The following is a 15,108-nucleotide window of genomic DNA, read 5'->3' on the forward strand; positions in this document are numbered from 1 at the left end:
TGACATCCGACGACGAAGTGGTACAGTCGTCTCGGTAAGCTAATTGGCTAGTTAGCTGCTAACATTATTGTAAACAGCAAGCTGCTAATTATTTGTGCTGTCAGTGTTAATCTCGTTAGTATGATAACGCCATAACCGCATTAACGCGGCAAATCCCCGTTAGTCAGTGCCATGCAGCCCTCGCACCGCGTTCTCGCGCTAACGGGGATTTGCCGCGTTAACATCGTATTGACGAGATTAACGCTGAGAGCACTACTTATTATTGCTTATATTAATAGCTGTTAACATTACAGGACTGCTAAAAAAATACGTTCGTCTTCAATGGACGACTTTGTCACCAAGCCAACAACATGTACACCTCGGCAAGCAGATGTCCTGACTGAATCAATCTTGAACATGTTGGTGACGGACATGAGACCCCTGTCTATGGTTGATGATCAAGGTTTCAAAGAGATGATCAAGCAGTTCAACCCACATTACCATGATAACTACCTACCAGGCCGATCCCACTTCACCAAATTGATGGAAAAGAAATATGATGCTACCTTTGAGAAGGTTGGTCTCTCTTTCTCTCCACTCTCTCACACCACAAACACAAAATAGCAATTTGTATTAGAATTTAATACATTTCATGATGAAATAATATAGAGCTTGCTGACTGAGGAACCAATAAATTAATCTTGGTTAAAGCATGTAATGGAAAGTTGTTGTTGTTGTGTGTGTGTTTTTTTTTTTTTGTTTTTTTTTTTTTGTTTTTTTTTTTTTTAACTGATATGTTGAATGTTTAACATACGTAAGTGTATTTGATGTAACTGAATTATTCAATTGGTAAATTCAAATCTTAATGCATAAACTGACAAGCATTATTAATAATGAAAAAATATACTGTAATATATTTCCCTAATGCTTACTATTGTTCCAAATCATCTCATATCTTTAGGTAAAGCAGACCCTTGGTGGTGTCAAAGGTTTCTTCACCCTGACTGCTGATGTCTGGACCAGTCGTGCAACAGAGGCCTACCTTGGTGTGTCTTGCCATTTCCTGAGTGAAGATTGGAAGATGAAGAGCTTCATCCTTGATACCATGCCTCTTGAGGAGAGGCATACTGGTGCCAATATAATGACATGGATGGAAGAGGTGCTAACAAAGTTTGACATCTTGCCTGCCAAAATAAAAGCAGTAGTACATGACAGTGGTTCCAATATGGTGGCAGCAATGCGACGACTTGAAGAAAAACATGGATGGGCCTCTATCCGCTGTGCTGGACACACACTCCAGCTCATAGTCAATACTGCTCTCAAAGAAACCACCATCAGCAGAGCACTAGGTGCTGCTAGGCAGCTAGTGGAGCACTTTAAGAGAAGCGAGCTGGCTAGTACAAGACTAAAAATGAAACAGGAGCAAATGAATGTGAAGAAAAATACACTGATCCAAGATGTCAGTACAAGATGGAATAGTACATTCCACATGATAGAAAGACTCCTCGAACAGCGCTGGCCTCTCACTGCCACTCTTTCAGATCCCGAGGTAACGCCAAGGGGGAAACACTACTTCGACTTGAAGCCAGAGCAGTGGGTGCTGCTTGAAGAACTGAAGCAAGGTTTGGCACCTTTTGAGACTGCTACTGTTTACCTTAGTGGACAGAAGTACACAACGGTTTCAGGTCTTCCACAGGTGGTCAAAGGGCTGACACGGGCTGTACACCAAAGCCAACTGGAGACGAGCTCAGGAAAATCTTTCATTGCCAGTGCAGAAAAAGGCATAACACAGAGATGGGGGAGTATATGTACTTTCTCAGCAGACAAAGAAAACTCTCTTATTCTCGCAGCTGCCTTGGACCCCAGATACAGAAAGTTGAAGTTTTTGGCTCCTGAAGATGTCATCAGAGTGCAAGGGACTGTTGAAGTGCTTGCTGTCAAAGAAGCAAATGCTGGGACACATGAGCATGCAAAAGTGCAGACAGCCAATGGTTCAGGTAGAACTGAAAAGACTGCTCTGGACAACCTCCTTGAGTCTGACACAGACAGTCAGGGTGACAATGAGGAAGAAGCATCTAAGGAGGACCAAGATGTCCAAGTTGTGAGAAGTGAAGTTCAGCTGTACTTTAAAGAAGCCACAGTTTCTAAAAAGGATGATCCTCTTAAATGGTGGAGCGAAAATGAGGGACGTTTCCCCACACTATCAAAGCTAGCTAAATCTTTTCTGTGCATTCCTGCAACCTCCACCCCATCGGAGCGGATCTTCTCCACAGCAGGGAACATCTGCTCTCAAAAGAGAGCAAGCCTTTCTGCAGAACATGTAGAAAAGCTAACTTTCCTGGCTATGAACAATAATCTCGTGTAGATTGCTATACTGACTATATAGTCCCAAAGTTCAATATAGTTGTGAGGACTGAGCACAAAATGCTATTTTGTTATATTTGTTTTCGGGTGGCTTCAAACTTGAAATTTCATTAAAAGTTTAATAAACTATCATCTTGTCTTTATTTTTAGTTTCACATACCTTAAACACTTAAAGCTGTAAGCTAATGATAGTTGTATAAGAGCAGATGCATGCTGCTGCAATAATCTGTACGTTTTACGTCCAATGGATGCATAATCTGATTAGTCGACTAATCGCAAGAATAATCGGTGACTAGTCGACTATCAAAATAATCGTTTGTGGCAGCCCTACTATTGAATATAAATAATTCAATGATCTATACATGTAAATATGACATGTTTAAATTTTTCCATGACAAATACTGTGTTACAAAATGTTCTAATGTTTAAAGATTTACTCACTTTCTGTGATTATTTTTTTTAAAGTACAGTTTTAAATGACACATGGAAATCAAACCAACTATATTTCTACAAATTTTTTTTTTAATGTTTATTAGATGGATTGCTAAGTAATGCTTCTGGGATCATGCCACTTTTCAACTGTCAAATGCTGGAGCAAAGAGTCCAAGGCGAAAGTTATGATCCCATGCCCATCACTCATCCCTGGATACAATGAGCATATGGGAGGGATAGATCTCTCTGACATGCTGGTACACCTGTACAAGACCCCAGCCAAGTCTACAAGATGGTACCTGCCACTCTTTCGTTACATGCTTGATCTGTCCATTGCAAATTCCTGGCTGGTCTACAAGAGGGAATGTGGACAACTAAACCAGAAACCAATCACACTCAAAAGATTCCGCCTGGCAGTTGCGCATAGCTTGAAACAAGCCAGGATCCAAAGTTGGCCGACCATCATCCAGCTCTCCACCACCACCAAAGAAACGATACACCCCAAGACCCTCACAACCACAGCCAGATGTGCGATATGACTGCTTTGGGCATTGGCCACTTCACTGTGACAAGCGAGGCCGATGCAATTACTGTCCAAAGGGCGTCTCAAGATGGAAATGCCAAAAATGCAATGTTTTCTTGTGCTTGAATGCCAGTCAGGAATGCTTTGCAGTGTACCACCAGAAGATCTAATCATCAAGGGTTATTGGTGAAGTTGCATGAACGGCAAAAGAAAAGAGCCAGAACTGTTTCAGTGTGTTCCCAAATTTTTCAGTGCAAAATGGCAATGGTGTATATAATATACCACCAGAATTTTCTGGAAAATAAAATAAAAAATGTTAGTGCTGTTCCAACACTACAGTGAAAAGTTTATGTTAACAACAGGTCAAAAGTGAATTTGTATGTTTATGAATTTTCAGTAATTGCAGATCAAGTTTTTGATCAAATTTACAATATTTTTGTGTTTTATACATTTTGTGGTCTGTTATTATAACGCCCACTGTTGAAATGGAATCCAACAATGTTTGATGTTTTACTACCACAATAAAGTGGGTCAAACACAAAATTGGGTAGTTATTGTTTTGCAAAAGGAGTATAACCTTTACTTTTTTCTACTAGTTATGTCTGTAGAACTTTATGTAGTTGTACCATAGAGAGACATCTCAACCGTTTGGTAGAGGGTAATATTTAACCCTCAGGGCTCTATACTGGCCATTTGTGGCCACTTTGCTTTTCGCTTTTCAACCATTTTTGTTCTGTTAATGCCAGTGGAATGAAACTTCCCAAAGGTGTGTATTTTTGTCAGATTTTTTAATTTTCAACATCAGCTCCTTAATAATGTCAATATTCACTATACACTAAATAGTTCCTCTTGGTTCTATAGTGGCCATTTGTGGCCAATTGAAACCCATTATAACCACCTTTTTTGATTCCTTGTTACTGACAGTACTATATCATGCAATTTAGGTAAAATTGCTTTCATTCTAAAGTCAACACATGAAAATTGTAGTTTTTAATGTTTTTTACCAAATTACATCATTTACCCATTTTTGGCCAAGCAAGCAATTTCATGTAATATTCTGAGTTTCTAGTAGCAGCCTTTGATGGCCTACCACACTCCAATGGACCAAAATAATGAAACAATTTTGACATAGGTTTGATCTTAAGGATCTAATAGTTTGTGTTTATGCATGACATTGCAGTACAAACATGTATTTGCAAGAGACTGGAATAAATTCAAACATTACATAGGCTGCAGTGAATTTCTGTGGATGCAGGATATTGAGCTTTGAGGTTCCCAGTCACTTAGCTTTGAAGCACATGCTAAAAGCACTTTTACTCTTGTATTTTTCATCAAAAGATACCATACCCAAAATATTAACTCTAGAAATAAAAACAAAAACAAAAAAAAACCCCAATCACAGGACATTTTGCAGAGTTCAAACCTGCAGCTGCAGCTGGAGCGCAAACAACAACAAACACTGTTTGTAAACGTGTCCTGGAGTTTATGCAGGTGCAGACAGAGCTACTGCTGTAAGTAAGCCTAACAGCTTCCAGATCATTTATTCTGGCAATATGGCAAGAAGGTCATCACTGCTTCAAGCACTGCCTATATGATCTGGTCAGAGAGCAAGGACAGCAGCAGTCATCTGTCCTTGAAGAAAATACATCTGCCCAAGATGAAGAAACCTCCTCTCCAGAAGATGAGGGGACAATCTTCAAAGAGGCTGACTGAATCACCACTGATGTTGAGTTCTAGCCAGTGCCCGAATCCTCTTCTTTGTGGGAGGATTGGGGTTGGGGGGCATGGAGGTGGAGCCCCCCCCCCCCCCCCCCCAATGATTGGAGGGCTCCACTCACTCCACTCCACTCCAGACCACTGGAGGGCTCCACTCACACCCAGTTCTCAGGAAGTGTTGTTGTTGTGTTTTGGAGTGAAAGTGTTGAGTTCTGTGGTGATGAGCAATAAACGAGCAGTGTTTATCGACAGCTCTCGTGTCGTCTGTGTTTACCTCCACATTGGTGACCCCTGACTCGAACATGCTGCAGTCCGATGGTGGCGCAGACTCCGCTCTGGATGCATCAGCAGCGCCAGCCCTCTGCCTCCGGCTGCAGCTACGTTTGCTGTGGCGCAAACGTCCTACCTTGTCAGAACACCGGACTTTTGGCTTCACGATCCCCCGTCGTGGTTCGTGCACGTGGAGGCCCAGTTCGCCCTTCACCACGTGGTGGCTTCTCTCGACCCGCTAGCAACCCGTCGTGCGTTGACGCTTCACCCACCCGAGTACGCCGCCCCTAAGGAGGTGCGTCTTCGGTGCTATGCCCTCACCGACGCAGAGCGAGCCGAGAAGCTCCTCTCCCTCTCAGGCCTGGGTGGTGGTACGGCTCTCGAACTGATGGCGCACATGCTGTCCTTTCTCGGACCGGACGACGGGGGATTTCTCTTCGCCCACATTTTCCTCAGACAGCTGCCGGCCGCGGCCGTGAGAGCCGGCCTCGCCAACTCTCCGCTTCCGGGCACGAAGGATTATCGCTCCCTGGCTGAGGACGCGGATCGTATTCAAGTATTCAAGTATTTATTTTTATTGTCATTGTCAAAGAACAATGAAATTGCGTTCTCCGGCTCAATATTGAGCTCTTTTATTTGGTCACTAAATTGCGTCACTGGCCACTAACACACCATGTGTGACATTGCGTCACTGGCCATTCATCTCTCTCCCCCCCCCCAAAAAAGAAAGAATAAATAAATAAAGTAAAAATAAAGCATTGTGACAGTTACTGTTACTGACCTGCAATGATGATAAAAAACATATTAGGTTTCACCATTTATATGCTAAAAGATGTGAACTTTATTACTATTTTTACTATAATAATACATAACCTGACTGGTATTCAAAGGGTATAATATCAGAATTTGAATTATATTTTGGTTTTTATGACTAGAAGCGGTGCTAATTTAAAAAATCAAGTCAATGAAAGTAGAAAAATGTTTTAATATATATGAATTTTATAGCATTTTGTAAATGTAAACAGGGGGTGGCCATTTTTGGCCACGAACAAGCTGAGAGGGATTTTTTTTTTGTTTTTCTCTCACTGCACAAAAAAACAAAGATGCATAAAACTCATTGATACTTTTAATTATTGCTATGCATCTAACCTCCATCATGGTTAGAAAATAAATCAGATTGCATGTATTATTTAGAAAAAAAATGGGGATTCTATGCTTTTATCCCTATGTAAATCATTACAATTATGTGATTTAACTGGTATTTAAAGGGTTAAAATTATGAATTTGATTGAAATTTTGATTTTCATGAACAACCCTGATGCTAATCTAAAAAATCATGTAAAAAAAAAACTGGACATTTATAGCATTTTGTAAATGTAAACAAGGGGTGGCCACTTTTGGCCACGAACAGTCTGAAAGGGGTTTTTTATGTTTTTCTGCCACTGCAGAAAAAAACAATGTTGCATAAATGTCATTGATGGTGTTAATTATTGCTATGCATCTAACCTTCATCATGGTTAGCAAATAAATCAGATGGCATGTATTATTTAGAAAAAAAACTGGGATTTTATGATTTTCTCTATTTATGAGTTGTTATGATTATGTGTTCAAACTGGTATTTAAAGGGTTAAATTTCAGAATTTTAATGAAATTTTGATTTTGATGAACAGCCCTGATGCTAATCTAAAAAATCATGTAAAAAAAACTGGACATTTTTCTTAATATATAATAATTTTATAGCATTTTGTAAATGTAAACAAGGGGTGGCCACTTTTGGCCACAAACAGTCTGAAAGGGGTTTTTTATGTTTTTCTGCCACTGCAGAAAAAAACAATGTTGCATAAATGTCATTGATGGTGTTAATTATTGCTATGCATCTAACCTTCATCATGGTTAGCAAATAAATCAGATGGCATGTATTATTTAGAAAAAAAACTGGGATTTTATGATTTTCTCTATTTATGAGTTGTTATGATTATGTGTTCAAACTGGTATTTAAAGGGTTAAATTTCAGAATTTTAATGAAATTTTGATTTTGATGAACAGCCCTGATGCTAATCTAAAAAATCATGTAAAAAAAACTGGACATTTTTCTTAATATATAATAATTTTATAGCATTTTGTAAATGTAAACAAGGGGTGGCCACTTTTGGCCACGAACAGTCTGAAAGGGGTTTTTTATGTTTTTGCTCTCTCTGCACTAAAATAACAATGCATTATAATCAATGTTGATGTGAATCAATTACATGCCCCAGACTCTACTATTAATAATACAAGAAATTTCAGTAGCAATGCAATTATATAAAATTGCGAGATTTGAGGTTGTCGTCCAGCTGGTGCAGTGGACAAACAAACTGGTGTTTAAAGGGTTAAAAAATAAAAAAGTAACTGAAGTTACTTAAAAGCTTTATGCAAAAAAAATGGCAAAAAAACAAAAATAATAAAAAATTACAGACCTAATCTGTAGGTGGCCACTAACAAGCTGAAAGGGTGGTGATTTTTAACAGACCCTGAGGGTTAAAAAACTATAAGGTGCGTATAAATTTTTTTTTTTTGATTGTGATCATTATTGACCTAAAGGAATAGAAAATATGAACAAATAATTTTTTCATTGTATTTTTCTTGGTGAGGCAGTCAAAGGGTTAAAGCAGTTATGACATCTCACCCAATAAAGGAATATTTCATATATCAGTCTACTCTTCATTTTATCAGAAACTTATCACAGCTTGTACATTTTCTTTTTGCACATATATGTAAGCATTGAGCCAAATTTAGTAATGCCAACATACTGTCTCTGATATATGATACATCTATATATACACTGTCAAAGAAACTTGTCTTTGAGTGACGATTTAAGGTGATAGGACATATAAATAAATGCAACTTGAATCTTTACTGAAGCTCAGTATTTGACACAGAGTTCAAACTCACTGCTGTAATAACTAATAATGATTAATATAGTAACTATAATATTGGCCATATTATAGTTACATTACCAAAGTGAGATGATTTTAGTCTCATGAACAACATTAGCTAATTGTTATTTACTAGCTAACCTTAAAATGACTGTTCAGTACAGAAATGAAGCCCAACAATCATGTTTTACAGTCCTGTGGTCTCAGCCTCAGATACCAATTACACAGAGCTCATGTAGAAACAAATGAACAAAATATATTCTCCTTCATTTCTGTCAATCAAAGCTGTATGAAACGTTTCCAGCTGTTAGTATCATGGTTGCTAGGCAACCTGGGCAGCGCACCGGAGGCTAGACGTCCCATTTCACAAGCCTACAAGCCTAGCACTTTCTGCCTTAGCGATATTTGAGTACGCAGCCCTTGAGGACCGTTGAGGCTGCGTACTTTAAGGCTGCAGAACCTGAATTGGGATACAGCCACTCTCGCACTTTTTTCCCGCTTCACTCCGCACAGGAGCCTTGTGCTTTGCGCTGGGCAGAGGGGGGAGGGGCGGTAGTTACACTCACAGTAGCACAGGAACAGAGCGGGAGGGAAAGAGAGCCAGGGACAACAACGTCAGATTAGAAAGGTTTAGTGATTATCCACAACTATTTTCAGTTGCGGATGATAAAAGGATTCAGAAAGTTTATTCCTGCAGGCCCATATGACAGAGAATGAGCATCTTCTTTTTGTTTTCATATTTATAATTAATTGTATTGTGGTTTGCAGTGTTTTGTGTTGTTTCACTTTAAATTTGTTTAAAAGGAAAAAGCTGAAAATTTAAATAGTTAAAGAGTTGAAATGTAAATAGTTGTTTTTTGTTTTATATGATTTATTTATTATGTTTTATGTGGAGTGAATAAATAAAAGTATATTTACGGTGGCCCCTAGAGACAAAGCACGTACAAACAACAAATCACGTAAAAACTCCAAAACACGTAAAAACTCCATAGCACGTACAAACCCCAAAGCACGTACAAACTCCAAAACACGTAATAACTCGAAAACACGTACAAACTCCATAGCACGTACAAACTCCAAAACGAGTACAATCTCCAAATCACGTAAAAACTCCAAAGCACATACAAACTCCAAAACGAGTACAATCTCCAAATCAAGTAAAAACTCCAAAACACGTAAAAAATCCATAGCACGTACAAACTCCGAAGCACGTACAGACTCCAAAACACGACGGATTTGGTGTGTGGTAGTAACACGTAAATGAACTTTTTTTTTTAAAATTATTTGAATATATATGAATGCCTGTGTTTAAATAGACAAACAATACACATATGCTTTCAATTGTGTAATTTAAGTGATCTAGGTAGCTCTGTTTTGGAAGTTCAGTGAACACTAGAAATGTGTTTTGGAGTTTGTACATGCTTTTTGGAATTTGTACGTGCTTTGTCTCTAGGGGCCACCGTATATATTTATATATAGTTTGTTGATAGTGATTTGAAATGTAAACAGGTTGAATACATGTCTGTGGCTATTGATGATTTAATGGAGTGTGTGACGGTAGAAAGAGTAATATAATTGTTAGTTGTATGTATAGGAGTCCTGGGACACTGATAGAAACATTCACAGATGTAGTAGAAGATTTATTGAGCAAGGTAAAGGGAAATAAGACATTCTGTATTTGCGGTGATCATAATATTGATTTTTTTAAAATGTCCAATCATAAGGCATCATCAGTTTTTTTTAGTTATTTTTTGGAAGAGGGTTTTACCCTCTGATTACTAAACCTAGTAGAATAACTGAAAAGTCAGCTATTTTAATTGATCATATTTTCATTAATTGCTTGGAAAGCAACATTATAAGTGGTCTTGTCATAAATGACATAAGTGATCATTTACCTGTTTTTGTTACTTTAGATTATAAAAGGACACGAAAGGAGGACGTGTGTGTGGACAGATATATAAGAATTAGAAATGATCATGAAATAAATAAGTTCAGGCAAGATCTTATGAAAGATTGGAATGAGGTTCATGTAAATAACGTCAGTGCTGCATATGAGGCATTCTTGGTTTTGTATGAAAATCACTGTCCACTGGTATTATATAAGCAAAAGAAAAATACTGGTAAACCATGGATAACAAAAGGACTAGAAAATGCATGTAAAAAGAAAAATAAACTGTATAGAGATTATATAAAACTTAGAACAAAGCCTGCTAAAATGAAATATAAAGTTTATAAAATAAGTTAGTATTAATTATCAGAAAGGCTAAGAAAGAATATTATAATAAATCATTTTACAACAACAACAAAAATATTAAGGGTACATGGAATATCTTGAAAAAATATTGGGTAATAAATATACACCCTTAAATTTACCTACTTACTTTAATAAGAAAAATAAGGTCATAAGTGATATGAATTAAGTGGTAAATGCATTTAATTCTTTTTTTGTAAATATTTGGCCTAACCTGGCAAACTTAATTAGAAAACAGGATGATTCAGAATGGAATGACGAATGGAAAGGAGAAAGAAGAGTAGTACAGTATGTTTTTAGGGGAAATCACTGAAAAAGAAATCATAGCTATTGTAGCAAAATCTAAAAACAAGGCATCCACTGACTGTGATGGGTTAGACATGGTCATTGTAAAAAAGATCTTGGATTGTGTAATCAAACCTCTCTGTTATATTTTTAATCTCTCATTTTATACGGGTGTATTTCCTGACTGAATGACAGTGGCAAAAGTTATCCCCCTTTATAAATCAGGAGACAGACATAGTTTTAATAATTATAGACCAGTATCATTGCTATCACAGTTTTCTAAAGTGCTTGAAAAACTCTTTGCACAAAGATTTGATAGTTTCATTGAAAAACATCAACTGTTAAGTGAAAGTCATTACGGATTTCGATGGAACAGATCAACAGCAATAGCATTAATGACTACTATTGAAGGCATTTCATCAGCAACACATAATAAATATACTATAGGGTATTCATTGATTTAAAAAAAAAAAAAAGCTTTTGACACTCTGCAACACTCCATCTTGATTTCTAATTTAAGTACTTATGGTGTGAGAGGAATAGTATTGAACTGGTTAAGCAGTTATTTAGATAATAGGTTTCAGTATGTACAGTGTTTAGGCAATTCATCTGATAGAATGAAAATAGAAGGTGGGGTCCCTCAAGGTTCTGTTTTAGGACCAAAACTTTTTAATTTATATATAAACGACATTTGTGATGTGTCAAAAATGTTAAATTTTGTTTTGTTTGCAGACAATACAAATTTTTATTGTTCCGGAGAAAACTTGAAAGAATTGGCTAAAATTATGGTTATTGAAATGAAAAAAATTTAAAATGTAAATAAGTTATCGCTAAATTTGGAAAAAACAAAGTTTATAATATTCGGAAACCGTGCAAGGGAGGAAGAGATGGTATTCTCTATAGAGGGAGTATTAATTGAAAGAGTGACAGAATTCTGTTTTCTGAGTGTAATAGTGAATGACATGGAAAGTTAACATGGAAATCTCATATTGAACATGTTAAAAAAAAGTTGGCTAAAAGTATTTATATCCTGGGTAATGTAAGATATATATTAGATTACAAGACAATAAGAATATTATATTTTTCATTGTTTCTACCCTATCTGAGTTATTGTGTTGAAGTATGGGGGAATACATGTGTGACTAATATGAAACCATTACATTTGTTACAGAAGAGAGCGCGTTAAATAATGCATAATGTTAAATATAGAGAACACATTAATAGTTTGTTTATAAAATCAAACTTATTAAAAACTAGAAGATATAGTGAAATTACAGACATTAATTATTCAGAGCGTTCTCACTCCCGAGGCGTAACATGTCGACGTTTTGTCACGTCCCGCGGCGTTCCTGAGGAACGCGAAAGGAGACCTTCGGCGTTCTTATGGTACGCGGCGGGTTATGGCTGGAATCCAGTGCAATGACGCTCCTGCGGTAATAGACGTTCCAGCCCTGTATTCCAGCCCTAAACCTAACCTTATCCCTAGCCCTGACCATAACCTTATTCCTGACCTTAACCAGGACTTTAATGATGTTGAATAGCGTGTTTCCGAACGCAGGTAATATATTAAATGTTAATAATGTTAATAATGTTAATAATAATGTTAATAATGTTAATAATAATATATTAAATGTTAACAGGTTGAAGACAATAGTCATAGAGAATATTATATTATTATATACTTATTATTATATACAGTGATCTCCCATTTATTGCAGCACATGAACAGTAGTCACAGTTCTCACAAGTTGATTCTCAAAGTGCAAACCTTTGTCGATTTTAAAACGTAAAAGTATTATGCCGCGCTTTTTCTCCGTCTGCGGCGCCACTTTTGTGCGCCTTTTTTGCTCCCGGTGCAGGTGTCTATTTCCGAATGAGGGTCATAGTTATGAGTGTTTTTGTGCTGTTTTTTTCTATTTGAAGTGATGGTTATCAAAACCAAACATGATAAGTTTGGCAAGCGCAGGAGACACGACACGGAGGAGATTTGTCATTTGGGCTGCAGAATGCAATGCGCATTGTTGAAAGCTGTACGGTGCAATAAAAAAAATCAGCGAAAAGGCGAGGCAGTGACGGATGAACAGCGGGACTACTTTATACTGTTTATTAATAAACAAAATATATTCCTGTATGACAACACGCATAAATTAACTGCCTACATTAATTAATTGTAAACATACCTTCTGACTGACACTCCCCTGCTGCCTCTTCGGGCTGTCCCTGGTCCTCGGGGGAGAAGTTCTCCACGGTCCGCACCATATTACCGCTGGTCTCCCGCGGGGTGAGGAAGGGGTCCAGAAACCCCATGACCGCGAAGAACTTCCATCTCCTCCCCGATCCTGCTGCAGACCCACTCCTCTTCTCCTTCTCTGACCTCTTCTCCTTATTATAGGTGTCCCTGAGGCTCTTCCACTTTCTCCTGCAGATGTCCTCTGAATAAATGCATTATCTGGTTAGCGGAAAGGTATTTGTACAACAGTGGGAAAATCGCGGGACAGTAGGCGCGCTTGCTAGCTTTTGCACGGCTTCATCGGGTCAGTCTGAAAATTAAAAAGAAGAAGGAATGAACTTACCAGGTTGCCCGATCTCCTCACTTATGTGTCTCCAAGCTAGGTCCTTTTTATTCCTGTCTCGGTAGAAGTAGGAGCTGGCATCGTATAGCTCGGGGTGGTTAGCCACGGTGCTGATCAGCTTTTCCTCCATACTGAATGAAGAATGAAGGGCTTTGGCTGGATCTGCCCCTTTGACCTAGGTCAGAGCCACGTCACCAGGCTCCTGATTGGTTGTCGCGGCGCGATTTGACGCTGGAGTTCAGATTTTTCCAACTCGAGCGGTAGACGCGAAACGCGCGTATGCACAAAGTGCAACACAAAAACTCACGCGCGTGGTTTTATTCGCGCGTCAAACGCGCCAGACGCGCTACACTGACGCGCGTTTCACGCGTTTTGGCGTTTTCGCGACGCAAATCTGCTTCCGAATTTTCGCGGGACCCGCAATCGCGCGTCATCGCGCCTTTCCATTGACTTTACATGTAAACCTGACGCTCTATTCGCGTCCATCGCGTTCGGTGTGAACACACCGTAAGCGATTTGAAGAAAAAGAGCAAACGTGTAGATTCAGTCCAGACGGTTCTCATATTTCCTCTTTTTTCCGAGGTCGTCATTTAGGAACGTGGTGGGTAGCCGAAAACGTAATATGGTGACAATTTGTCACCTAGCATAAAATGTTACGCTTTGGGAGTGAGAACGGGTTGAATTATTATGTTTAGGGCAAAAAATAAAACACTACCTCTTAAGTTACAAAGTTTATTTGTATTGTGTTCAGAAAATGGAGACGGCAGAAGGAAGTTTTATTTTAAGCATCGGTTTGCTTGAACCACACAAAGGAAAATGTGTCCAACAGTCATAGGCATAAGAAACTGGAATTGTCTCAATGATCATCTTAAGTGTTGTACAAATGTTTCTCAATTTAAAATCTGCTATAAGAATAAAATGATAAACTAATATGAAGAAGTTGAAAATACCGGAATTTAATTGTAGAAAAAATAAAATAAAATAATAAACATATATCAGAATCAGAATACTTTATTGATCCCTGGGGGAAATTATTTTTTTGTTACAGTGCTCCATTATAAACAAACATTAACAAGACAGACAATACGCTAACTAAGAATAGTACAATATATACATATACATAAAGTCAATTATTAATAAATACCTGAAAAAGAAACGTGTAGTTGTAGCAGTAAACAGTGTGTATATAAACAGTGTGTATATATAAATAAAACCACAGGTTGTTTTTTTTTTGTACATTACTAATTCCTTTTGTGCATAATTTTATATTGTTGTTAATAATAAATTAATTAAAGCAACAAAACAACCTGAAGAGCTGGTTGGGAGCTGAAAGATCCGGATCTTTTTAGTGAGTCGCATGGACCTCATTGGACCATTTTACCAATGAGAAAAAGTAAATCTTTCATTCAGCTGTTGTTAACTGATCTTGACTTAGTTAATTAAACGTTGTAAACGTGCTTTCAGTGTGTCCCGTACATGAGTTCTTTTAGTAAACCACAGCACGGTGTGTTTTTTGAGCTGATGAAGTTCAGCCAAAACAAGAAACATGCAGCAGGGGACATTAACTTGTTAAAATGTTATAAAAGGACAATTAAAGATTTTCACCCTACATGGTTGTCAATGATCCAATGATAAATGAATAATTTCAGAATCAGGCCTTAGGAGGTTAACAATGTCTCTGACGATGAGACCAGTCAATGTGAGGCGACGGTGGTAAGAAAAAACTCCCTCCTGGAGGAAGAAATCTTAGGAGGAGCCAGGCTCTCTGGGAGGACCCTTCCTCCTAAGGGCAATACTTAC

At 37.9% G+C, this 15,108-nt stretch overlaps 2 protein-coding genes across 2 annotated transcripts; one reads left to right on the top strand and one right to left on the bottom strand.

The window, feature by feature from the left end:
- Positions 1 to 321: 321 nt before the first annotated feature.
- On the top strand, positions 322 to 2,344 carry LOC146615063 (E3 SUMO-protein ligase ZBED1-like). Its single transcript, XM_085376355.1, has 2 exons — positions 322 to 555; positions 941 to 2,344. The coding sequence occupies exons 1-2, from the start codon at positions 322 to 324 to the stop codon at positions 2,342 to 2,344; spliced, it is 1,638 nt and encodes a 545-aa protein (XP_085232481.1).
- Positions 2,345 to 12,879: 10,535 nt separating this feature from the next.
- On the bottom strand, positions 12,880 to 13,438 carry LOC146615064 (transcription factor Adf-1-like). Its single transcript, XM_085376690.1, has 2 exons — positions 13,309 to 13,438; positions 12,880 to 13,167 (listed from the first exon to the last, which is right to left on the bottom strand). Exons 1-2 carry the CDS (start codon positions 13,436 to 13,438, stop codon positions 12,896 to 12,898), a joined length of 402 nt encoding a protein of 133 aa, XP_085232816.1. The 3' UTR covers positions 12,880 to 12,895.
- Positions 13,439 to 15,108: the final 1,670 nt, after the last annotated feature.

The sequence above is a fragment of the Diplotaxodon limnothrissa genome, linkage group LG17, assembly GCF_057381915.1.
Source record: "Diplotaxodon limnothrissa isolate DT_005_m linkage group LG17, D_limnothrissa_male_GT1.1, whole genome shotgun sequence".
In the NCBI taxonomy this organism is placed as follows: domain Eukaryota; kingdom Metazoa; phylum Chordata; class Actinopteri; order Cichliformes; family Cichlidae; genus Diplotaxodon; species Diplotaxodon limnothrissa.